The sequence below is a fragment of the Carassius auratus genome, chromosome 28 (genome assembly GCF_003368295.1).
Source record: "Carassius auratus strain Wakin chromosome 28, ASM336829v1, whole genome shotgun sequence".
NCBI lineage: Eukaryota > Metazoa > Chordata > Actinopteri > Cypriniformes > Cyprinidae > Carassius > Carassius auratus.
In genome coordinates, this window is record NC_039270.1 from 12,285,144 (window position 1) to 12,313,130 (window position 27,987).

The 27,987-nt window shown below is 37.2% G+C and overlaps 1 protein-coding gene across 1 annotated transcript in view; it reads left to right on the forward strand.

Moving 5' to 3' along the window:
* LOC113046802 (ubiquitin carboxyl-terminal hydrolase 43-like) overlaps positions 1–27,987 on the forward strand; it is an 88,879-nt gene that overhangs the window by 44,204 nt on the left and 16,688 nt on the right. Inside the window, exons 7-13 of the mRNA XM_026207804.1 lie at positions 5,939–6,107; positions 12,627–12,738; positions 14,479–14,582; positions 16,299–16,376; positions 16,482–16,611; positions 18,077–18,422; positions 20,045–20,203. Coding sequence (XP_026063589.1) covers positions 5,939–6,107; positions 12,627–12,738; positions 14,479–14,582; positions 16,299–16,376; positions 16,482–16,611; positions 18,077–18,422; positions 20,045–20,203 — 1,098 coding nt within the window. The remainder of the gene's footprint in view (positions 1–5,938; positions 6,108–12,626; positions 12,739–14,478; positions 14,583–16,298; positions 16,377–16,481; positions 16,612–18,076; positions 18,423–20,044; positions 20,204–27,987) is intronic.

Consider the following 27,987-nt stretch of genomic DNA (forward strand, 5'->3'; position numbering starts at 1 on the left):
TGCATAAATAAAAAGCAAAACATAAACTAAAAGCCCAGGCCTGGTCCTCTCTCGTCCTTCACTATCGACGCTCCAGTTTTATATCCTTCCATCTCCTACGTGGGACTCGAGACCGGCGGTGGGGCGCAGGTGTCGCTGATTTCCCAATCATTCCGCCAGCCTCACTCCTTGTTCCCACGTCCCTCGGCCCCGCACCACTCGTCACAATTACCTACTGTTTTTCAGTGAACTTCATGATCCTCTGACAAAACAAATTCCGTCCATATAGATTTAGAAAGGATTCAATTGCTCTATACAGTAAGTTCCTCAGTGATTGCCTGAACATAGGTCGTGATTTTTAAAGTGTGGCCAAGGCTGTGTTCATCAGGGTTGGACCAAATTCATAACAGGCACACGATTTGCTGCTCAAGAAACATTATTATCAATGTTGAAAACAGTTGTGCTGCCTAATATTGCTGTAGAAACTTGGCATCACATGATAGGAAGAGTAATCTTACAGAGTTACAAATATATGTTACAAAATTTACAGTCATACAAACATGTTGCAACATGATATAGCTAGCTTAATTTAAAGGGGTCATATAATGGTTTTTTAAAGATCATTATTTTGTGTATTTGGTGTAACAGAATATCAAAGTCAGAAGGACCTCCTCTCCTAGGTTCACAAAACAGGCATCCATTAAATGCGTTGCTGTTCTGTTGAAAGTAATCTTAAAGATTCCTAAATGCATCTCCTTTCTGAAGGCCAAATAAAGTGCTTTTGCTTTCGTCTAGATACACACAGCATCTCCCTGACAAGGCTGCTTTAACACTAACTGCAGTTACTGAAACCATGTTGAAGAACGTTAGAAACCAAACAGCTGATGCAGTCAAAGTAGAAATGTTTTCCATTGCATGAAATTCAATAGCTACCGTCAACTGTTTGGTTGCCAACATTCTTGCCAGACAATGGTTACCAACATGACACATTTTTACATTTTTAGGTAAACTATCGCTCTGAATTAAGCACAGCAGCTCTGAAGTTCACAATACAGTCAGAACTACAGCTCTGATAACACACTCTTTAAATGAAGCAATACTTTAACAGGGCATACTATAAACGCATTTAGGGTTGTAACATATGATTATTTTGATAATCAGTTTATTTAATGATTAATTGACTATTATGATTAATCATTTATAAGGGTCAGTTAATCATCAATTATTTTGTTTGCACTCCGACATGCTCTCATAAGCATAAGAGTGTGTCTTCTTCCATTGGATTGCATACAGGAGGGCTGAATTACAGTCTCCACAGTAGAGATCTGTGGAGAGGAGAGGTGTTTAATTAACAATCTCACAGTGTTACTTTTGAGTGATAACCTCAAACGGATTCAGTGGGGTTCATCGAGTGACAGGAAAGAAGAAAAACTGCTTGAGCATAGCCACTTAAACTCAGCTCAGGTCACACCTTTCCATTCTTCATTTTGAAAAGCAGATATGAAAAGACCTTGAGACGGAATGCTGGGAAGCACAGCTGTCCTGATGTTCAGCCATAAAAACGTCCCTTCTTGATTAAAAAGCCAGCCAATACTCCATCTGTACCTGATGGCACATGTGACCTTCCAGAATGTTAAACGGCCTCGCTGATCGTCATCATCAAGTTTATTTGCCATTAAATGTCATAGGCCAGTGTTTATGTAAATGAGTGTGAATGATTGAAAGGGGCTTTGTGATATAGTAGCTAGACAGACTATGACATTAAGATACAGAGAGAATTACTTATTTTTCTCACTATATATTAACGAACGGACAAGTTTTCAAAGTGCATGATGCAATGTGTGCTTTACTAATGTGTCTGTTTGCTATTTTTTAATTAATTGACATGAATATACACTGCTGTTTTTAAAGTTTGCTGCTAGAGTATGACTATTAAATAAATAAAAAAAATAATAATAATACAAATTAAAAACTATCTCGCGCTCACTAAGGATGCATTTATTTGATCGAAATGCATTGAAAACAGTAATATAGTGAAATATTATTACAGTTTAAAGTAACTGTTTTATATTTAAATATGTTTTAAAATGTAAAAACTGATACTTTTTTCAGGATCATTAATGAGCAGAAAGCTCAAAAGAACAGCATTTATTTTAAATAAAAATGTTATTATACATTTGTAAAATGTATAATAAATGCATTTATTAGGGCTGGTAATTTAACGCGTTAATTAGATTAATTAATTATGGAGAAAAATAAAGCGTTAAAATTATTAACGCATTTGACGCACTTGCCCCACTCCAGACCTATGTGGATCATCTGCCATGTCATACAGTTGATTGACTAATATGAGGCAGAGCAACAACTTACTGCGTGATGGAGCTTAGAGAATATAAAATGTGGAAATGTTATACAAAATTTCATGAAGTTAATATTGTGTTATTTTAGACACAATGTTTTCTGTTGTGTTAAATTTTGCCAACCAAAATTTGAAGTATGCTGCGGCACCCGGGGAGCAGTTGGGGGTTCAGTGCCTTGCTCAAGGGCACCTAAGTCGTTGTATTGTCAGGCTGAGGCTTGAACCCACAACCTTAGGGTTAGGAGTGAAAATCTTTAACCACTAGGCCCCAACTTCCCCACAATGTGAATGACATCAAAGTACCATGAGAGCGATTCAAAAGCGCAAGGAGTCATCTGCTCTCTAAACCTCTTGCGGTAATTTGATGATGGTGATGATCCGCTTCAAGTCAAATGACCCAAGCCTAATGATTCAATAAACCATTCATAAAGAACAATTTACTTCCCTTCTAAATGAATCAGCCATTTAAATGAATCAAATGAATGAATAAATGACTCTATGACTTAATCATTAAGACATTTACCACCACCTACTGGCAGTTTTAGGGACTGTTCACATATTGCGTCTTTTGTGCAACCAAGTTCATTATTTCAAATGTAGACATGCGGCAGGTGTGCTTATAATGGAAGTGATGCGCATGTGGTGCAACGCGCACATTTTTTCCAGGCGTGTCCGCTAGAGCTGACAATAAAAGATTGTCGAGTACTATACTTTAGTACTATAGATAGCCTTAAATCAAGCAGGTTTACAGTATTATTAAACATGAAAAAAGTCTCGGTTACGTATGGTAACCCTTGCTTCCTGAAGAAGGGAACAGAGACGACACGTTGGTGACAGAAGCAAAATGGGATATCGCTTCGATAGACCAATCTACTTTGAGTGTAAATTAAACGGGCCAATGCACATTGGCATGCAATTATTGCATCTAGCTGCCGCGGATCACACCGTGAGTATAAGAGGGCAGCAGGTGCAATGCATACCAGGTTTTCGCTGAGAAGGCAAGCTGGAGATCGGGCAGCTCAGCAGTGGTACAGCAACAATGGCGACTGGATGTGGCATCTCTGTTCCCTCCTTCAGGGAACGGGGGTTACCATACGTAACCGAGACGTTTCACCTTTATTTGGTCACTCTCAACGCCCAATGGTGACTGACGCAAAATGGGATCCCTACCAAAGCGCCATGGGTGCTGCCTCTTCCAGTGCCCTGTGCGAGCCGCCTGCGCCCCTATTAGGTGTAGGCCGGGGGTCGGAACAAGTAGTACCACTCACCATTGTCAAAGCACTACCTCACTGGGTGAGATTGGATAACACTGGGAAAATGAACCCATTCCACTTGGAACAGGGACGCTGCGGAAGCCCCATCCTTCCCGAAGGAGGTCTCGGGAGCAAATACACATATAGCATCCGTTTAGTCTGCCGGGGAAACACGGGCTCAAAGGCTATACCGTGGACTATACACATACGAGTACTGCTTAGGTTCTTAATTTGGAACCCTGCCTTCCATGGTTCTCACGGATTCATCATGAAGGCCTGGCGCCGGACATTTCGCCACATCCAGCTGCCTAGGGTGATGAAGGATCTCAACAGGGTGTACAGTACAGACACTCTGGAGCAGATTAAGCGAGCGGACACTAACCGGGGCCTCTCAGTGCCACTACCCGTTTGAGGTGAGAACACAGGAGAATATCAGCTCTACACGAAGGCTATAGAACCTAACGAATGTGTTAGGGGTCGCCCAGCCCGCAGCTATACAAATATTTGTCAGCGAGGCGCCACGAGCCAGCGCCGAGGAAGATGCAACACTTCTAGTTGAGTTGAGCTCGCAACCTGAACATGCAGGGCACACCCTGTGCCTGATAAGCCAGGGTTATGGCATCCACAATCCAGTGGGCCATCCTCTGATTAGAGACGGCACTCCCCTTCTGCCGGCCTCCGTAACAGACAAAGAACTGGTCTGAGGTCCTGAAGCTTTGTGTCTGGTCTACGTTGCATCTCAATGCTCGGACAGGACAGAGCAAAGCCAGGGCTGGGTCTGCCTCCTCCAGGGGCAGCGCTTGCAGGTTCACCACTTGGTCTTTGATGGGTGTAGTGGGAACCTTTGGCACGTAGCAAGGCCGGGGCCTCAGGATTACCTGGGAGTCAGCCAGCCCAAAATCTAAGCACGAATCATCGACCGAAAATGAATGCAGGTCCCCTACCTTCTTGATGGAGGCCAGTGCAAGCAGGAGCAGAGTTTTCAATGAAAGAAGCTTTAGCTCAGCTGAATGCAAAAGCTCGGATGGGTCCTGCTGTAGTGATTTCATCACTTTAATCAGATCACAAGAGGGTATAGAGGGGGGGCAGGAAGTATTTAACCTCCTGGCCCCTCTAAGGGACCTGGCGATGAGGTCATGCTTACCTAAAGACTTCCCATTCATGGGGTCATGGTATGCAGCAATAGCGACAACCTGGACTTTGAGGGTGGAAGGAGATAGCCTTCACTCCAGCCTTTGCTGCAGAAAGAAAAGCACGACTGAAATCGGGTATCTACGGGAATCCTCTCAGTGAGAAGAACACCACTCGACGAACAGGTTCCACTTCAAGGCATAAGCATGTCTCGTAGACGGTGCTCTTGCCGAAGTGATGGTGTCCACAACCTCCTTGGGTAGTTGAACTACAACCTTCGCATCCCATCCAGGGACCAGACATGGAGTTTCCAAAGGTCTTGACGCGGGTGCCAAATGGTGCCCCATGTCTGAGTCAGTAGATCCTTCCTCAAAGGAATTGGCCAAGGAATGGCTATCGAAGTGACCTCAGGTTTAGTAGTGCTTTAAATTTTAATTATTAAAGCTGTAAAGTGTTAGAGTGATAAAAAAAAAATTAGGTTAATAAACTGTCTCAATTTAATGTGCTGAGAAAACTTTAAGAAAGTAAATTCTCCTGAAAAGTATCATTAGTAAGCCTCTTCTTGCACATCTAGACTAGCCCTACACAACAACACTGGCTAAACCAAAAGCAATAGAGTCTGAGGCGGGAGTATTTGTATGTCCAATAAGGAGAATCTTTTAAGCCATTTTTCAAAGTCATTTCAAAGTTCCATTTGTGTGAATTGATGTTCAAGGTGCAGAAATAACAGACTTTTAATACTGTCACCTTGAAGATATGAGGCTCTTCTGTCCCTGATAAATTCAACTGGGTGACTTTTGGAAAATAAATTATATGCAAGTCTTTGGCCTTTTTAGGGTAGTTTGTTCTGGGTACTTAATGTACTTGGTAATAAATGGTTGCTGCCTAGTCTTACTTTATTTGGAAGAAAACATCTGAAAGCTTGACGGCCATTTAGTATGTATGTGTATGTGTGTGAAGGCTGGCGTCAGATCAAACTCCCCACTGAGTTCAGTCTGCTGTCTGCTGTGCTCTATTTGCATGTCTCCATCTGTCTCTCTCTCTCTCTCTGTCACTCTCTTCCTCCCTTTATCCGTGTGTATGTCACCTTGTTTTGTCATACAATAAAATTTGACATTATTCGGCTATATGGAGGCACAGACAATAAATCTGCCTGCAGATTAGGCATGTTTCGGGGATGACCTCTACCTCTCCTTGGTTCTCCCTCTCATCCCAGGGTTGCACCACAGTCTTCCATCCTCTCCGTACACCTCGTCTGGGCCCGAGGGTTACAGACTGGCTGCTTCGGGAGCGCTGTCCTCCGAGTTCCTGAACCAGGCCGACGGGATGGGGAAGATCTTGCTGCTGGTGTGTAATGCAGCTGGAGCAGGACAGCAGGCAGTGAGGTACCCTTAAAAATTCTTACTTTTTTGACCGGTAACTAAACAGCTGTAGGTTTAAACTTTATTTAGGGGTCTTCAGAGTTAAGACATTCATTGAGTAAACTCGTTAACTTTTACACAGCTTTTTAATTGTAGTCTTTTTTTTATTTTGTCTTACGATGAAAAAAAACAAAACAATTTCAACTTGGACAATGTATGTGCCATGTAAAAATTTTTTCTGGTTAAAGTTTATTCTGGCTAAAATAGCAAATAATTTAAGACAAGAACATGCAAATTTAAAACAAATACTTGAAGATTTTATCTATTAAATTAAACATGTATCAATAAAATTATAGTGATACTATTGCAATACAGTGTTGGGAATCTTTACGTTTTAGTTTTTTAGTTATTTGTTTCAGTATGTCGTTTCAGAACGAAACATATTCACAACTCATTCTGACAAGGTTGTAATTTAGTTGAAGTTAATTTATGATTTTTTTTTGTAATTTTGTGCAGATGTAGGATGTATAATTACATTTATATTGTGTATGAAGTTCAGTTTACCGGTGTTTAAGCGGGTCTATCTGACTGGGTTATTTGAAAATGTTAAAATTTCTACTTCATAAACATATTCACACATGGTTGAGAATCTTGCATTGTTCTTTTTTTCTCATCATAATGTAAAAAAAAAATATCAGAAAATATATTAATATTTTATAGTAAAATATATTCAAAAATATATTAGCAAATAAAATAAAATGATATATAATAAAATATATTTATAATTATACAATACTGTTCAAAAGTTTGAAGAAAGCAAGATTTTTTTTGTGCTGTCAAACGATTTTTTGCGAATAATTGCATACAAAAAAGTTTTTGTTTGTATAATATATATGTGTGTTCTGTGTATATTTACCATGTATATATAAATACAAACACATACAGTATATATATATATATATATATATATATATATATATATATATATATATATATATATATATATATATATATATATATATATATATATATATCCGTGTGGAGAGATGAGGCGAGGACTCAAGATGCAGGGAAGAAATCATTGATGTACTGTTCATTCCTTTGAGCAAGTTTGCAGAGTATTACCTAAGATTCTGATGAGTGAGTTGACTCGCAAGATTTATGCGCATAGTCCACGTTTTCATCTCCATTTTTAGTGTATCTCTGTGGCAGAATTACAGTCACACATGCTGGTCTGGCATGTATGCTACATCATTTTGTGTTGGTTTTGTGGTTTGTGTGGATGAAGATATTTCTTGAGACGAGGAAAAAAAAGATTGTATAGGGAAAGCTCTGGCTTTGTATGGATGTAGCCTAAGTAGGGCAGGTAATGAGGGAGACACAGGTGGAATAACTGAAACAATAATGAGGTAACATTGAGCGGGGTCAGACAATAGACAGGAGAATTCATGGCATCAAACAAACACACAAGCCATGTGCTCACACACAAACGCAATTAAGACTGCGACAATAAATAAATAGATTTAATATATAAACATAACATATTTTTCTGAAATAAATACATGCATCTGTGTGTATTTATATATACATAATAAATATACACAGCACACATACATAATGCGATTTATTGCGATTAATCATTTGACAGCATTCGTTTTTTTTTACAAGTGTCTTATGTTCACCAAGGCTGCATTTATTGGATCAAACATACAGTAATATTGTGAAATGTTCATACAATGTAAAATCACTGTTTTCTATTTGAATATATTTCAATGTAATTTATTCTTGTGATTCAAAGCTGAATTTTCAGCATCATTACTTTAGTCTTCAGTGTCAAATGATCCTTCAGAAATAATTATGATATTCTGATTTTAAGTTAAAGAACATTTATTATTATTATTATTATTATTATTATTATCAATGTTGAAAACAGTTGTGCTGCTTAATATTTTTGTGGAAACCTTATTGCCTTTTTTAAACAGGACATTTTGAAAAACAGAAAGTTATTGGAAATATACACTTTCATTACATTATTAAAGTATCTACTGTCAGTTTTGATTATTTTAATAAATCCTTGCTGAATAAACAGGAGAAATAAAAACCTGACTAGATTATCACTAGTATATGGAGATTAGCCAATCATAAACCTATTTACAAAAAAAAAGCCTTAAAGGTATAATTCCAAGGGTCACAGAAGGTGAAAATGGTCTGAACCAGCTTAATAAGTGGAGGACTTCAGAGAACAAAACATGCTACTATATACCACGTAAAGCTGTCAAATATCAATCGTGACAACTTTCCCTCACCTTTTCTCTTTTGCTCTAAAAGCTTCTCAAAGATTGTTTGACGTTTGTCACGTCAGAGCGATCCTGCACACACAGTGACAGTGACAGTCGCTCAGAGATCAATACTCTCTTAAGTGTGAATGCCTCCAGAAATCTAATTTAGTTCCATGGCCTTTGGTAATGTGAGTTTCTCTATCACTTTAATGGAAGTGATAAAGAGAAGGAGAAAGAGGGGAGCTCCACACATAAGTTCATCTCGAGTCATTTTGAAAGCACTGATATTTCGATTGATTTTCTCCAGATCATGATAAAACTGATTTTCCCATCACAGAGTTAGAGTGTGGAAAGATTTGACGTACTGCTGTAGTCATGAGTTCATTAACTGGGAATGTTTGAATATAGAAACTTACACTGAGACTAGGCAGATGTCATAATAAGAGCGTAACCATATCTTATTTTATTCTGAAAATACAGTAAAAAAAAAAAAAAAAAAACACATTATATGATTCACGTAAATGATAAAGAGTATTTTCAATAAGAAATGGTGTCATGGCAATTAGCTGCAATAAAATAAGTTAAACGGAAAACCAAAACACAAAAACTAAATACAAATACAAAAGCACATAATTACTACAACTAAAAGTAAAATGAATATTGAAAAAAAATTATTTAAACAAATGTAAAAAAATGAATAGATATAATAATATATAAATAAAAACTATTATAAAGTATTAAGATCACAGTTGGGCACTTGTATAGACAGGAAGAACTGTAGAGAGAGAAAAAAGGTATTATAGAAAGAATAGCAGGTTCCCTGTGGAGTTTTCTACCCCAAAGGACTTTGCTGTCATTTTAAGATCATCACAGGAGCAGGTATATTGCAGAAGAACATCTTTTGATGTTCAGAGTGTGCAACATCAAACATTAGTGGAAAAGTTCAGAAAGTCAGAGAAGTGTTTCTCAGTTGTGTCCTGCTAGTTCCTGGTTGTAGGCTTATAGCAGCAATTTCAGCATGTCCATCTTTAAACTCATGCATGATTTGTCATTATATTGTTATTCCAAAGAATATATAAAAAGTATTTGACTTCGTAATGTTTATTTGTTATGTGATAACTTTTGTCCCCTGATTCTGACTAAACTTAGGCCATAAGGGGTTAAATAATGTTCACCAAGAGCAAAATAGCTATTTAGCCATAGTTTAGGCCTATTATAATCTTGCCTCTATGTAATGCAGTAATTTAATAAAATTACCCTAATGCAATAAAAGCAAATAGTGATAGATTTGAAAAAGAACCATTCACTTGAGACCAGATGCTCTCAAGGGTGAATCTGACCTCTCAAAGACTCAAAACTCCACTGTACTGAAGTGAAATAGTTTCCAAATGCTGTTTTATGATCATTTCATGCATCATGATCAATTTTTTTTTTTTTATGTCCAGAATGTGTTTAAACTGTGTGGCGTCAAGCATAGTGGATGGATCGTTAGACAGACAGACACTTTATTGCTTTATAATTTGGTGAAAACCTCTTGTTTGTTGCCCGGGACGAGCTGTGACGTTAAGAGCATCAAAGCATGCTTGTTCAGATCTTATTTCTCTCTCTCTGCCTCCTGTCAGGGAAAATTCCACCGTTGTTTTTGGCTGAGGCCAAACCCCAACACAATTACGTGTATTTTCTGAAAGGCTTGCTTTCCCTCAGCTCACTTTTGTTTGTTTTGTCTCCTGTATTCATGCTGTATGGGTCCTGTAGCAGAAATCTGGCTAGAAACTTAATCACTAGCCTCCTGCTGCAGAAAAACCCAGTCCACTAAAAAGGGTGGGGTGGATTTCAAGAGCACTACTGAGGACAAAATAACATCATGTCCAAACATAGGCAGTAATTTATCTGACAATAATGCACATCATCAAAATGTGACCTAATGTCTTGTCGATACAAGATGACTTCTATTACATCTATCTGCACACTTTGATGCTAGCATTGCAAATGCTGTTTTATGTATATGAAATCTCTTAAAGAGCCAGTAAGATGAAAATTCTAAGCTTCCTATCACTGTTTATAGACGGTTTCATCGGGCGCACGCGCCTGGACCTAAGTTAACTTCTGGTCTGTGTTGTGTATATCGATCTGGCTGCAGTGCCTTCTACAAACGCATTTAAAGTTAAGGTGATCAGTAGACTTAAGTTGGGCTCAGGTGGTTGTGCTGCGGGAAGTGTTTCCCATACATTTATTTATTTTTGGAGACTCGCCACGATTTTAAAACTGATCGATTTTCAAAAAGGCTTCGTTGAATAAACATGAGTAATGTTACGTACCGTACGTTTAATAATAATAATAATTCCTTACATTTATATGTTTAAATATCAAAACGAGGCACAGGTGTTTTTATATCGCTGTATTTCTGAAGGAAGACTTGCATGTTATATGCCTAATAAAGCAGCGTGTGAGCGTAGCTCTGCTTTGTATACAGCTGTTACTGGGGAAACCTCTATTTCTCGCGCTTTATGTCTATGCTTTAAAACATCTCCTGCTGGCAAATAATGAATTTGCATTTTCATTAAGTCCGCCTGATCCATGCAGCAAACATATTTTGTTTGTTATCAAAAAACATCTACTCTAGAGGGACTTGGCTGTTGTATTGATTCTATTTGGAGTCTACCGGAAGTTAAGTTAGGTCCACAAAAGCGCTCACGCGCATTAACGTTTGTTTATGTTGTTGCCGTTGAAACCGTCTTTAAGTCCTGTATCCATCCAAGGATAAAAAACATTGTCATTTTGTCAAAATATAATTTTAAAATTACCTCAATTCTCAGAGTTTCCCAAACGGTTCGCGTGAAGCTGTTCAAAAGATTCATTTTCCTTAAACCCCACCTTTCGGTAGCATACTCTGTTCTGATTGGTCAACTGACATAGTCAGGTTTAATTGGTTGTTCCGCACACAACTTCACGGTAAACAGTGTGTTAGCATCTGTTTGGGGTGAATTATGTCTTATTCCTTAGGAGTGCAGAGAAAAGCTGCAGACAGCACACATACTGATAAGATGCTCGGGAGAAAACAGACACATAACTATATAATCATACTTACAGGTTGTGATTCGGAGATGGGATTTGTTGTACTGCTCTGGTATTGTGGTAAAACTGAATTTTAGCCATTGGTTCTTCTGATCTTCATTCTTTGGCAGTGAAAATATAACAAACTTGCCTTTACAATTAAAAACGCGTCTCCTCGACATGATGCTCTCACACCAAACAGAGCGTCTGTGTGTGTGTGTGGGGGGGGGGGCAGGTCAGAGTTCAGTTTCTCCCATGACGGTAGGCGGAGATTATTATGCAAAGTGCTCCTAGTGACGTACATAGAGATGGGTAAAAGATTTGAAATCTATAACGACTCGTTTCAGCGATTCAGAGTCGACTCCTTACTTTAGAAGCCAATAACTTTATAAATCGTGTACTTTTTGGTTTAATTACTTTGCACATTGTTTACACAGATGGACAGCTACATCATACACTGTAATACAGGTCATTTTTGATTTCCCATCTGTGTGGCTCTTTAATGTGGGACAGGCAATTAAACATTTAGCTGAACTTTAGCTTTTTTTAACATTGGTTAACTCAGTGCAGGGTTATTATAATTAACTAAAACTGGAAATACTAAATACAATAAAATGAATGAATAAATAAAAGAATGTTAACTGAAACAAAAAAATAAAAAAAAACTTTATTTCAGGCAACATATCTGATTTGTATGTATAGTTTAACTTGATGAAAAAAAAGAAGAATAAAAAACTAGATATTTTGAAAAACTGAAAATATAAAAAATAAAAAGTACTTCAAAATATTCATTTAATCTATGATAGAAAACTATAATAGAATCTCAGTGGTTACCGTGTAAATAGCAAATCCGTCATGGCACGAGTGCAGCTGGCTCTTAAAGGGAATGGAAGATGAGACTCTGATTGGTTTATTGCACGTTACGCCCAAAAAACACCCATTACTCATTAAGAGAATAGGGACAACTTGTTTAGACCATGCGCCTAGGCGCAACAACCGTTTTTCCATCGTTAAAATAGGAAAAGTGGATTTGGACAAGCCCTGAGTGCACCTGCGCCGTGTGCTTTACACTTTGCATTTAGATCGTTAAAATAGGGCCCTTAAAATGAGCATGTCAACTGAAATATTGTCATTCATATCTTTAAGCTAAATAATTGCATCTGTTTGCCTGTATTAAACACACAGTAATCTGATGTCTGTTCTCCTGCAGATTCGGTCCTCCGTTTCTGATGAGAGAGGACAGGTCAGTGTCGTGGGCCCAGCTACAGCAGAGCATCCTCAGTAAACTCTACTATCTGATGATCAATGGATCGCAGGCACATGTAAGATCAACTGCCTTTACTCATTTAGCTGATCTGAGCTGTAAACTTTCAACAGCCAGCAACTAAAACCATCACAATTCAAGCTTTTAAGCTGTCAGAGTAAAGTCTCTCACAAGATTCCATCACTTTCTCTAAAACATTTTCCTCCTTCCTCTTGCATTCTTGTGGTTGTTCCTGTTGCTTTTTCACAGTTGATTGGTTCCCCCTGCTGGGTGTTTTCAGACACACCAGCCAGAATAAAACCGTGTCAGTGCACATCCAGGGCCTTTCAGTAGGCGTCTGTGGACCCCTGTGGGTCCCTGAACTACTACAGGGGGTCAGCGAACAGATATACATTCATTCAGACAAAATATATGTGACCCTGGACGAGATTTATACATCATCAAAGCTGAATAAATAAGCTTTCCATTGATGTATGGTTTGTTTGGATAGGACAATATTTGGCCGAGATGCAACTATTTGCAAATCTGGACTCTGAGGGTGCAAAAAAACCTAAATATTGAGAAAATCACCTTTACAGTTGTGCAAATGAAGTTCTTAGCAATGCATATTACTAATAAGTTTTTATATATTTACCGTAGAATATTTTCAAAATATCTTTATGGAACATGATCTTTACTTAATATCCTAATGATTTTTGGCATAAAAGAAAAATCAATAATTTGACCCATACAATGTTTTATATATATATTGTGACGAGTGGGGCGGGTGGAATGATTGGGTGAAGATCCCTCGCTACTGTGGTGAATCCACGGTGCCATCGAACAGACGAGGAGTGTGCCGCCATGGACGCTCGAGGCGTTGGGCTGGAGCGAGTTGCCAGGGACGGGCGAGCAGGGAACGGGGGACTCCTGCCGGCTGCCCAAAACCCGGTGGAGCCGTCGCCATCCACCGGGCGGCGGAGGAGTGTCGTGCGTTCCGCCGAGGCCCGTGGAGGAGATCACCCAGCTGGTGGAGGCCTGAGCAGCAGTGCGTGTGGGAACCGGAATGTATTTATTTTTTCTCTCTCTCCCCTCTCTCGTCTCTGTCGCTCCAGTTTTATATCCTTCCATCTCCTATGTGGGACTCGAGACCAGCGGTGGGTCGCAGGTGTCGCTGATTTCCCAATCATTCCACCGGCCTCACTCCTCGTTCCCACGTCCCTCGGCCCCGCCCCACTCGTCATATATATATATATATATATATATATATATATATATATATATATATATATATATATATATATATCTTTTTCAGCAAAGTTTCATGGTTTACACAAAAATATTAAAATGTTTAAAAATATTAAAATGTTTACTCAGCACCAAAATCTGTTATTTCTGAAGGATCATGTGACACTGAAGACTGGAGTAATGATGCTGAAAATTCAGCTTTAATATTAATATTAGAATATTTAAATTGTAAAAACATTTCACATTATTACTGTTTTATCAGCAGTAAAATTCTTGGTGAGCATAAAGCATAAGGTGAGCAAAAAAACAACACAAATTTATATATAGCTATATTTAGCTTTATTAGTAGTGTTTGCTAAGGTAAGCTCACCATTATCATTTTATTGTTGCTTAGTTTTAAATTTGCCAGTTTTCGTATAATCTGACTTCACTTCTCTGTCTTGATGTTTATAACTAGTTGACAATATCACAATGCCAGTATTGAAGCTTCATGGCGTGAATCAAAAGCAACTGCGCAGTCTTTTATGCCTCTGGCCTTTTTCTACTAATGTCTCTATATCTTTTTCATTAGAATTTCAGGGTGTTGTTCAAGATTCGTGTTGTTGGGGGATCTGCAGCTTATAGCTACTTAAATCCTCAGGACGGACGGCCGCTTTATCACCCTGCTGTGGACAGGTATTATTGTGTGTGTGTGTGTGTGTGTTCATACAGACATGGATCAGAACAGAATATAAATTGCATCTTTATCAGAGATGCCAGTAACAGCAATCCAGTTCAGACGATGTTTTCCTGCAAAAGAGGCTCTAAATATACAGTAAATATTTTTTTATATTACATTAAACATGAACTTTATTCATTAGCACCACTTAATATTGCATACTGTATTGACAGGTAGATGCATCATGGAAGCTACTGAATTTATGATACTTTTGTTTTGTTTTTCCTAAACATCAAAAGAAACCTCTGAGTTTCTGCCAACGTTTATCACCCTCATGAATTTCTACAGCCCTCGAGGAGCGTTTTAAATCACACATGGTTAAATGACGTCCTCCAAACCTTCAAATATTGTCAGCAGTGTCTTCAAAGATGAAATTAATCTCATAATCATCTTAACGGCTTCGTGCACATCTTCCTGCTGACATTCTCTTCCTGATTCTCTTGTTCATGTTCTAGATGTGCTGCTGTTACAGGTTGTTCAGGATTGGAGAAAATTGCCCTTAATTTTTATTATGTCATATTTTAAATGATAAAATAGCAATAGTAGTAGGCTTGTACTTTAGCCCGCTCTCTGGAATATTCGCTTCTGATTGGTCAGTCGCAACACTCCAGTATGTGTTATTGTGTTATTCTATGTGTCATTAACACACTGTTCATCAGGGTATTTAAGGCCGACACTTCTTTAACATCTCTCATTTCACATGTCTGCGTTTTCTTGTGCCTTAGCTTTTATCTAATTGTGTTAAAGGGATAGTTCACCCAAAAATGAAAACTAAGTCATTAATTACTAAGGGTAGGAATCTTTCGGTACCTCACGATTCGATTCATATTGATTCTTGCGGTCACAATTCAATTAAATATCGAATCACGATTTTTCATCAAATTCTTTGTGCACTCTGGATGTCAAACGCACCACTATTCTGATACAAAAACACACCAGTCTATAGTATGGGTAGTTCTGACTCAAGAAATCAGTGTTTCCTATTAACTATAAACTTAATAAATCCAAAATATTTTGCACTTCCCATTACGTACAGTATGTGCCTGAATCCGAATACTCTGTTTGGAAAGGAAGTTCTTTCTTTCACAGTTATATTGTTGGGTAATTATACTGTATATAAACTGTGGTCATCAGAGAGCCATTATTAATATGTGAGGCATTGAAATCACTTTTGAATGCACACCCTCTTTTTACTTTCACTTTTCGAGATTCGCCGGTTTGGAACGACATGAGAGTGAGCAATTCATGACAGAATTTTCATTTTTGGAGGAACTATCCCTTAACAGTCATTCAAATAGTATTTCATGTCCTCATTATTATTTTTGTGGTTAGAAGCTGTTTAATTATTAATATGGCTGTACATTTATACTTAAATGTCTGTCTTTTAAATTCATCTATGCAAAGCCATTTGCTAGGAACAGTTTTTCTTTGCAGAAGCTTTGCATTTACAGAGCTAATTAAATAAATTAACTCAAATCAATATTGTGTGTCTAATAATTTACTTATGTGACAAGAAACTCAAACTCAAGTCAAATATGAAATCAAATATTATTCAAATGAGGTCATGCAGTGGCTTTGTAACTTTTACTGAGAATATACTAGGTATTGAGTATTTTGTAAAGCCTCTAAGTGTGTGTGTGTGTATTTTAACACAATCCTCTTTATCTCCTCAGAGCTCTAAAGCTGTGTGGCTCAGGTGGACCGCCGCATGTGAAGCTCATTGTTGAATGGGAGCACAGAATCAAAGACTGGTAATTCAATCTTTCACTTCCTTTGAGTACGCGTGAAAATACATTCTATTCGCAAAACAAGCAAGATGGTCCAATGACCTGGTGTTACTGTGTGTCTGTGTGCAGTCTGTTTGGTAACATCCAAGAGGAGGTGGTGAAGGACTCAGAAAGTGTTCGTGCTCAACAACAACACCACGTCCAACAGCACAGCTGCACCCTGGATGAGTGCTTTGAGCTCTACACCAAAGAAGAACAAGTAACTCACACAAAAACACATATCATGTTAAATATTAGCAGCTGAATGGCACAGGAAATCACAACCCAGCATAAAGGCTGTGTGAGTGCGAGGGCAATATTGCTTTTATGTAATGGCAAATGGTCAAATGGTAACCTAATTATTGAAGCGCTATTTGAAGCTAGGCTATTAGCATATCTCTAGTTTATTTTAAAGATCATTTTACTCATTTGCTTTATTTAACTAAATGCTTTAGAGATTGCTGTAGCCTTAATAGCCTTTTCCTTATGCACTTTACAAAGATTTCTGTGACATTTCTTGGAAAGTCAGAAAACACAAGCATTGTTTTCCCCCACTTTGTTCATAAACATAACTGTGTAAAGCTTTTCAACCCACTTTCATTATTACAGATAAACATGCGTAACAGCTGAGACCTGGAGATTTTCTGAAACACAATATTGTGATGTTCCCCTTTCCTTCTGTGACTGTCACACTCATGCAGCAGGTTTCTGTTTGAAAGAGGACAAATACAGGAAAATATTTTTAATGGCAGAAGAAATGTGCTGTTTAAAATGTGCAATGGAATGGAATCAAGACGTTAGAATCACTTGCAAATGATTCTTGAAGATTTTAAATCAGTACAACTTGCTTTCTGTGGTACACAAGAGGAAGTGATGTGTCCTGTTCATCTTCACTAAACCATATTTTGACCAGTCTGTCAAGATCCAAAAGGACAGAAATGCTCACTAAAAGCACCATAAAAGGGGTGCTTAGAGATTGTGTATTATATTTTAGCCTTCTATTGTCTTACAATAGCTTTGTGTGAAAAACAGACCAAACTTTTGGTCATTATTCAATGAAAATATTGCTTTCCAAATTTGATTTGCTCTCATTTGTTTGGCAAGTCATTGACATCAAACCTGTCACATGGAAAGTTTAAATATACGTACACTACTCCAAAAATGTGGGGTCAGTAGGATTTTCTTGATTCTCCACAAACATATTAAGCAGCACAATTGTTTTCAACATTGATAATAATAATAAGCATATTAGGCTGATTTCTGAAGGATCATGTGACACTGAAGACTGGAGGAATGATGCTGAAAATTCAGTTTGCATCACAGGAATAAGTTACACTTTAAAGTATATTAAAATAAAAAACAGTTATTTCTGTTCTACATGTTACTTTTTTTTAATTGCATCTAATTGCAGCCTTGGTGAGAATTCTTTTGAATCGTAGTTTTAATGCAAATGAGATTGGATAATATCATCATTTAAATATTATATATATATATATAATTTATTACTTTTTAAAAGTAATAAAGCTCTTTTCTGTTCATTTCTTTTCCATTTAATTAATGCAACAACTAAAAAAAGACTATGTGATGAATCCAAATCTGTCAGGACCATTTATTTAGACCAAAAAGCACTCACATATGATGTCTTTGAGGTGAGATATCCTGATTTTTCATCCGTGTGTACCTAGCTGGCCCCTGACGATGCATGGAAGTGTCCTCACTGTAAGCAGCTGCAGCAGGGCACGGTGCAGATGAGCCTGTGGACTCTCCCAGACATCCTCATCCTTCACCTCAAGCGCTTCAGACAGGTGGGAGAGCGCCGTAACAAGCTCTCCACGCTGGTGCACTTCCCCCTCATGGGCCTCGATATGGGCCGCCACATGGTCAAGAGGAGCAGCTGTGCCCGAGCACCGCCCGGCTGGAAACAACAGGCCCATCAGCAGCCTGAAGCCAGCCGACACACACTGACCTTCCTGTATGACCTGTACGCCGTGTGTAACCATCATGGAGGCATGCATGGAGGCCATTACACAGGTGCGTGAGCAAAGGAGAAATGAGAAATTGTGTACAGCCTTGTGCTGTCAAATGATTAATCGCATACAAAGTAAGAGTTTTTGTTTGCATTTTATATGTGTGTTCTGTGTACATTTATTATGTATATAAAAATACACACACACACACTCACACACACACACAGTATATATTTTGAAAATATTGGATTTGGGGGAGGTGTGCCCGAAGCATGAATCCTTATTAGGGAAAACAACTATCGATTCCTAAAACCATGTCTACACCAGATGTGAGCAGCACGGCAAGACAAAATACTATAGAACCACTGGTCTTATGAAGTGAAACGATTGGTCTGTGCAATAATCATTTTTTTTATTATTACATGAAATTTATAGCAGTTAACTGCTAATTTTCATTTTTAACAGTAGACCATGTCACCAGCAATGGCAAGGTCATGGGTTCAATTCCCATGGAAAGCAAGAACTGATAAAATTGTGTACCTTTGATCCAGTAGAGGTCACTTTTGATAAAAGGGTCGGCCAAATGCATGTATGTAAATAAATGTTAACAATGATCCAATCTGTGCCTTTTAAGAAAAAAAGATGAGAAAAAATTAAATTATACTTAACTGAAAGATAAATGGCTGAAAGATAAATAAACTCTTTATAAATCTCAAGAGCTAAAACAAAAACTAAATCTAAGCAATAAAATTTAGGGATGCACTGATATTAAAATAAACAAAGAATGTTAAAATGAACAACGATTATTTGTCTATACCAGCCATGATTGCAAAATTAATCTAAATTTAAAAATGAGCGCATACAATAAATATCCCAGCTGATATTTATAAAATCCATACCACTAATATCACTGATATCTGAAATGGTACTGTCTGATATATATAATGCATCTTTAAAAAGATCTATATCAGTTTGAGCCCCTCCACAGATCTCATGTGTCCTGTATGATGAGGGTGTTGCACATGGTGGGATCTCGGCCAGATATATAGGATTATAATGAGGAAAAAACACTTGGAAATCCCTCTGAAATACCCCATCCCTTCTAGTTCGAGGGAGGATTCACATTTCAGTGAAATAATGACCCCAAATATTTCTCAGTTCTGCAGCAGCTATTTCAAGCAAGAAGCTTACATCAGATTGTGTAAGGCGATGCTCTTGTCACTTCTGTCTAATGGCAACCGAGGCACAAAGTTAAAAGGCGATGAGGAAAAAGGTGGCCAAGCGACACAAGGCAGATCATGATGTTCAACCAGGAGGAAAGCCTCGTTTCTGCACAAGGCGATGGATATAACGGCTAGAATTTACCAAATTTAGCATCTGTCAGGAAAGGAAACTTTGATGAAGCTGAATTAACTTTATACTTCAAAGAACAAGGCGAACTACAAGCTATTTTATGTGAAAATTACATGCTAAATAATTACACTGCAAACTCTCCTTCTTAATTATTAATATCACTATAAAAAAAAAATATATATATATATATATATATATATATATATATATATATATATATATACTGTGTGTGTGTGTGTGAGAGAGAGTAATAGTGTTGTCCTAATATGTATGTATATACTTGAGCATGAAGTGTAGAGCCCAGTGAAGGTAATGAGTCTGTGTTTTGAGCAGCATACTGCAGGAACTCAGTGGACGGTCAGTGGTATGCCTACGATGACAGCAGTGTTGAGCCTGTGCCTGAGGGGGAAGTGTGCACACGTGGTGCTTATATCCTCTTCTATCAGAGACGAGATGCCATCCCATCCTGGTCAGCTAGCTGCTCACTGCAAGGTGAATGCTCGTCTTAATTGTATACCCACACTATCAAGGGCAAACCAGCAGAAAACATACTGAAGTTTGCATTATCAAGAGAATACCAGAATCTGCCACTGTAGTTTTGTTTATTTCAGAACATTTCATTTGACTTCCATTATTAAGTTATTCGCCATTGACTGCTTTCACATTTGTTTTTTTTTTGTTTTTTTACATTTTTTTTACATAAATAAATCGATTGACGGCAGTAATTAATTTATTTACTTATTTATTTTTAATTTTTTATATTTAATTTTCCAAAAACTCCAACCCTCATCCATATTAGTAGATCATTTCCGCCTGTTAGTTATACTATTTTTTATGGTTTTCACAAACCATGTATACATGTACATGTATATACTTCCACTTTTTGTACTAATACATTTATGATTACATTTTCAAATCTGCTGTTTAGTTTGTTAGAATGAATTTAGTTTGTCAAAATGCAGTATTGACTGCTTTTATTTTCACTTCACTATTATTTTATTGTATTATTTTATTTTATTTTAATAATTCCACTCCTCAAAACACCAAAATAGCTAATAGAGTAACTTTATCTATTTTATTCAAACAAAGTAGGGCATTCTAATAATAATAATAAACTTCAAAAACATAAAAAAAAAAAAAAAAAAAACATTACCAACCCTACACCTTTGAACATTAGAGTATATGCAGCAATGTCAAATGGAAAAGTCACATTCAACCTCTGGGTGGCTCCAAGAGCTTTTCTGCACATGCAGCTCTCTTCACCTTCTCTATGAGAACCACATCTTCAGAATCCAAATATAAACACAAAAATTACACAAATGAAATAATATGTATTCAGCACTAGTCCAAAGTCTGCATGATCACTGCATAGCCACGACGTAACCTTGCTGCTGGAGCAAGAGCAAAACATTTCCAGAAAGGACAAGGTGCTGATTAGGCATAGATATGGCTTTGAGCTGCTTGTCACAAGGGGCTGGAGACACAAAATTTCACACACACACACACACATACACACAATCTGTCAAAGCTTTTTCACTTATCCTCCTGAATCTCTGCTGCTGTTTGCCTTCCTGCTCAACCCCTTTCCCTCTCCACACCACTGAAGTTACATTATATGATACTTCAACAAATCACATCTACAATCATATCTCAAGTAACAAGATTAAAGTGATATATTTTAAAGAAATGATTATGATGACTGTATGTGTCCACTGAAGCACGCTGAGCAGGCGTGTTCAGTTCATTCTTTACATGAGGTGAGCAGCAGGCTCACACATCAAAAAGTCGAGCAATTTCAACTTTATGCAAATGAGATTTAAAAGCACTGCATGCCAGTGAATAAATGTGAGATGAATCCATTGGCATCTGTCTAAGCTTTTTCAAATCTGCCTGTAGAGCTGGTGCATTCAGTGCTCAAATGTCATTTTTCCATATTGCTAGATAAAATCAGATTTTGATTTCACACTCTCTGTAGGTACAGTAGGTTATGGCTGGGTTTAAAATGTTTGGCACAATCATAGCAGCTTCGTATATACAGTACGTACATTTTACAAAGGTATTACAGTGATTTGAGTGAGTTTCTTCTACACCAGTGGACACAAACACTACCATTCAAAAATGTTGAATTTTTTTCTGACCAGGACTGCAAAATCAAAATGTAAAATTGTGAAATATTGTTTTAATCTAAACCACCTGTTTTCTATTTTAAAATATTTAAAAATGTAATTTATTCCTGTGATAAAAACTGAATTTTGAGCATCATTACTCCAGTTTTTAGTATCGCATGATCCTTCAGAAATCATTCTCATATAATGATTTGTTATTATCAGTGTTGAAAACCATTCGTGCTTTATCATTTTTGTAGAAACCGTGATACATTATTTGGGATTCTTCAATGAATAGAAAGTTGAAAATAATACAATTTATTTGAAATAGAAATTTTACATTTTAATACAACATTACTAGTGTCAACATTATTAAAAGCAGCTTCTGTTGTAGAGCTCTTAAGACTGAATCTTTTTCAAGTTTTGAAGAACTTCTGTTTCAGTTGAATGAACATCAGTTAGCGATCGCTGTGGTTTATCATCCTCCAAAATCAACCTTTTAAATGGATTCTCAAACTTCTTAAGTGACGTTGTTCTTAAATATGACAGACCTTTAATCATGGGGGATATCGACATTCATGTTTGTTGTGAGTTAAACTCCCCGGCCAAGGACTTTATTAGTTTGGTTGACTAATTCGATTTTACTCAGGTGGTGAACTCTGTGGCTCCATTGAGAGAAAAACTACAAAAATCTAAACCTGAACCCTGGTTAAATATCACCACTCAAGAACTCGTAGAGCTGAATGGAAATTTTAAAAAAGATAAATTGCAAGTGTCCTCTGAAATACTTCGAGAGTCATGAATTAGGTATCAAAAAATTTGTTAACGCTGCAAAATGTCAAAATTTTCATAAATAATGTCATAAACCCCAAAACCTTATTTACTATTTTAGATTCTGTTATAAATCCAACTAGTACTGTTTTATTTGAATGCATCACTTGCAGTATGTGACAACTGTCTTATGTTTTTTATGGAAATAATAGTTTTCATAAAACAGCATATTATACCTCCAAATTGTGATTGGTCTGACCCCTCTCTTTGTACTTCTACCTTTAATGAATTCCAGACAATCTCTCTAAACTCCTTTCAAGATATTATTACGCAGATAAAACCTTCTATATGTCCAAAAGACATCATTCCCACAAGGTTCTTGCTTCAGGTCTTCGATGTTGTTGGGCCAAATATTTTAGCTATAATAACCAAGTCTCTTCAAATAGCGACTGTCCCAAAATACCTAAAGCATGCAATTGTTAAATACTTACTTTAAAAAATCTAATCTTGACCCTACCATCCTATCAAATTATAGACCCATTTCAAATGTATATTTTCTTTCAAAAGCCTTAGAAAATGCTGTTTTAGTACAACTGCAGTGGGTTTTTTTTTTTTTTTTTTTTTTTGTCAAATCGTATTTTTGAACAATTTCAATCTGGGTTTAGGAAACATCATAGCACTGAGACTGAACTTTTAAAACTGTTGAATGATATTTTATTATCTGTAGATTCAGGAGACTCTGTGATACTTTTACTATTAGATTTAAGTGCTGCTTTCTATACTATAGATCATAGAATCCTTATATCAATCCTTAAGCAATGTGTGGGCATTGCAGGTTATGCTCTTGACTGGTTTAAATCTTATCTTGAAGACAGAATGTTTTCTGTTTGTTTTTATGGTTATCTAGATCTATTTAGCATTTTGGAGTTCCTCAGGGCTCCATTTTGGCCCCTGTTCTGTTCTCTTTATACATGCTTCCTCTGGGGTACATCCTTACCAAGCTTGGGGTGTCAATTCATTTATCTACATGCCCTTGAAAAAAAAAATGATAAAAGAGGCTCAGGATCACTGAATATGTGTTTGTCTGATATTAAGTCTTGGTTTTCTTCAAACCTTTTACATCTAAATGAAGGGGTCATTGTGTTTGGGTCTTCGGGAACCCCCGATTGTGATTTGGAAGATCTGGACTCCTACAGAAAACTGTCTGTGAAAAATGCTTTCAATTTGCTTTCAATTCTGCACTCAAGTTTGATAAACAGATAAATCCTGTAGTCAAATTCAGTATCTTCCAATTAAGATTGCTATCAAAAGTCAAAAGGTTTCTATCGTTTCAAGAGCTCGAGAGAGTGATCCATGCCTTTGTGTCATCACGGCTTGATCATTGTAATTCCCTTTTATATGGGATTAAGTCAAATATAAATCGACTTTAGATGGTTCAAAATGCAGCTGCCAGACTTTTGACTGGCACCCGCAAATTTGATCATATCTCGCCTGTATTATGCGCTCTGCACTGGTTGCCTGTCTGGTACAGAATCGAGTTAAAAATTTTACTGTTTGCTTAAGCTCTGAGTGGAACGGGTCCTGAATATCTCTGTGATCTTTTAAACCCAAATACATCTCTTAGATCTCTGAGGTCTTCTGAGCAAAGAGTGTTGATGGTCCCCAGATCTGTTTTTTTTATCAAGGTTTGTACAACACTGGTCAACTACCGTTGTTTTTATTGTGCTTTATAAATAAATTCTGATTTGATTTGATTTAATGTACAAATTAATGCATCCTTGCAGAATAAAATTATTATTATTATTATTATTATTATTATTATTATTATTATTATTATTATTATTATTATTATTATTATTATTATTATTATTAAAGGTCTTACTGACCCTAAATGTTTAAACAGTAGAATATGGTAAGAGATTCAGCTTTGGTTGCAGAAACTAAGTGCACTTCACTAAATGGTACCTGCACTTTAAATGAGTTTGAAATTAAATAAGTTAAATAGTTATGGAATGATATATTCCATAGTGAAGCAAGGCACAATACATTATTTGCTTATTTTTTGAAACGGTATATTCACCGGGGTTCGAGGCGAAGCTTTACAGCTTCATCTTCCGCCAGTAATTGTATTTCTACCTGGCAGAGGTGGAGGCATTATTGTGGTTTACAACCTGCAATTCAAGATAAGCCTTGTATGTGTTTCCCAGTTCTCATCATTTGAATGCCTAGTTCTGAGTATATCTGCTCCTACATCTACCATCATTGCAACAGTCTATAAACCACCTAAGACATGACATGAAGCTTTTAAATCAGAATTTGCTTAGTTTCTGTCTATGTTGAGCTTGAAGTTCCATAGAATTCTTATTGTGGGGGACTTTAATATTCATGTGGATCGAAGTGACTCTGTGGTTGCCATGGAATTTTTATCGCTTCTTGACTGTCTTGACTTCTCACAGTTGGTAACAGACCCAACTCATTGTAAAGGCCATACCCTGGATCTTGTGATATCAAATGGTTCATTTGTATCACAGTTATCATCTGTTGACATTGGATTGTCTGATCACTCAGCTGTTTTCTTTAATCTGGAGTTGCATTTTTCAAGTGTGCCTACAAAACGAACTGCAACATTCCGGAAGTGGAAGTCTATTGATCAAACAGTTTTTTCTAATTCTGTTGTATCCACTTTAAGTGACCAGCATTCAACATCTTTTGAGGAGAAAGTTTCACAGTTTAACAATGCACTTGTTACTAACCTTGACTCTTATGCTCCTCTAAGGTCACGTCAGATAACTTCAGCCCGCACAGCTCCTTGTGCACTAGGAAGGCTGCATGTCGTAAAATGGAGCGTAAATGGCGTCTTATTGGCTTGAATGGTCATTATTTGACTTGGAAGGACCTTCTAGGTGACTACAGAGCATTAATTGAGACTGAAAGATCCTCTTATTTTTCTCAGATTATTGAAAACAATCAAGGAAACCCCAGACATTTGTTTCAAACTATAAATAGACTGCTTAAAGTTGATGCTGCCACCACCTTGCCTGTTTCTCAACAGCTATGTGATTCTTTTCTTAAATTTTTTAACTCTAAAATTGATAGTGTTCGCAAACAAATTTCTGTTGCATCTGCTCCAACTGTCTCACTTCTCTGTTCATCTGGGTTTACTGGTGTTCCTCTCACTAATTTTCCACATCTTGATTCTGAGGGTCTCAAAAGGGAGGTATCAAGCATGAAATCTACCACATGCTTGCTTGATCCTGTTCCCTCAAGCTTATTTAAATCTTGCTTAGATGTTTTGAGCCCTACTGTCCTTAGTATTATGAATGATTCATTGCAGATGGGGGAGGTTCCAGCAGCATTAAAGATTGCTGGTGTAACCCCAGTACCGAAAAAAGAAAATACTACTCTGGAGGATTTTAATAATTTTCTCCAACCTTCCGTTCATGGCAAAAATACTTGAGCGTGTTGTTGCCTTTCATCTACATAACCATCTCGCAATTAATAACCTGTTTGATCCTCTTCAGTCAGGTTTTTGGAAATTCCACAGTAGTGAAACGGCTTTGGTCAGAGTTACCAATGATTTGTTGATGGCTTCTGACCCTGGTGTAATTTCCATTCTCATCCTTCTTGATTTAAGAGCAGCTTTTGATACTGTTGATCGTAGTCTATTACTCGCCTGCCTTGGACAAGATTTTGGTGTGTCGGGGACAGCTTTGAAGTGGTTTAAATCCTATTTTACTGACCGTTCTCAGTTCATTTCCATGGGCGGTTTCAGGTCTGAGATTAGCTCTGTTTTCACTGGGGTTCCTCAGGGCTCAGTCCTGGGCCCTCTGCTTTTTAATATTTATCTGGCACCACTTGGACAGTTGTTGTGATCGCTTGGCCTCCATTATCACTTTTATGCTGATGATACGCAGATTTATATACACTCAAAGTCTGGTGAATATCTTGATGTTGATTTTCTGTCCGGCTGTGTTTCTGAGATAAAGGAATGGATGAGTACAAATTCTTGTGTGTCTGAATAGTGGTAAAACTGAAGTTATGCTTATTGGTTCACGTCATCAAATTTCAAAAGCTGGTTCCTTATCTTTGACTATTGATGGCTCTGTCTTGGCCACTCAAGCTAAAGTGAGGAATCTTGGAGTTATTTTTGATACCAGGTTTTCATTTGATTCTTTTGTTCAGAGCACAGTTAAATCATCCTTTTTTCACTTCAGACATATAGCAAGATTACGCCCTATGCTAAATTTCACAGTAGCTGAAAAGCTGATGAATTCTTTTGTCATCTCTAGGATAGATTACTGTAACGCCCTTCTAGCCGGAGTCTTTTAATCCACACTTAACAAACTACAATATGTACAAAACTCGGCCGCCAGGATATTGACTGGGTCCAGGGTATGCAATCACATCACTCCAGTTTTGGAGTCCTTACACTGGCTCCCAGTCCGATTCAGAGTAGATTTTAAAATTATGATGCTGACATATAAAGCATTGCATAGCTTGGCCCCTTATTGTTTATCTGAGTTGTTAACTTCCTATACCCCAACTCGGAGACTGCGTTCTTCACAATCCAACTTGTTGGTTGTTCCTTAAACACGCTTACGATCTATGGGTGACAGGGCCTTTTCTTCATATGCTCCTGTCCTTTTGGAATTCTCTGCCTCCTGATCTTAGGGAAGCACAGGGCTACGACATTTTTAAAGGTAGACTTAAGACTTATTTTTTTTAATTAGCATTTGATTGTTGATGTTACTTTTATTGTTTGAGCTTTGTATTGCTTGTTTGTGTACAGCGCTTTGAGAAGTTGCCTTTAAAGGCGCTTTATAAAATAAAGTTTATTATTATTATTTTGCTATATTTTTGTACATTGCTATTTTTGCAAGTTTTACTGTTAAAATGCAGTGAGCTGTTTTTAATGATATGACTATATATGAATCTTTTATTACACTACATTTTGATATTATCAGAGGTGCTGTAATTAGCCATGAAATGTCATGCAGCAGAGGCCTTAGGTTTCTCCATTCTGGTAGTAATTAAAATGGATGAGTTATCAGTAGCTCCCATTGACACACGGTAGAAATGAGTTCTGTGAAGCCTGAGTTGAACTCTTTGAAATATTCTAAGCAGCTTCAAGCAACAGTTAAAAAAAAAAAAGATTCCACATGACAGTTCAATTGTTAAGAGATCACTGCTATGATTAGAGCAAAAGTCACATAATTTACCTCTCCACTAACGTGCCCCAGAGCGTTTATGCATTAACCTTCAAAAACTTCATTAAATCATCAAACATAATTTTATATTACACAAAGATAATTCAAGTAATACAGTAATGCAGTTTTTTAAATGATGATTTCATTTTTTTAAGGGGAAAGAGCTGTCCAAACCTACCTGGCACTACCTGAA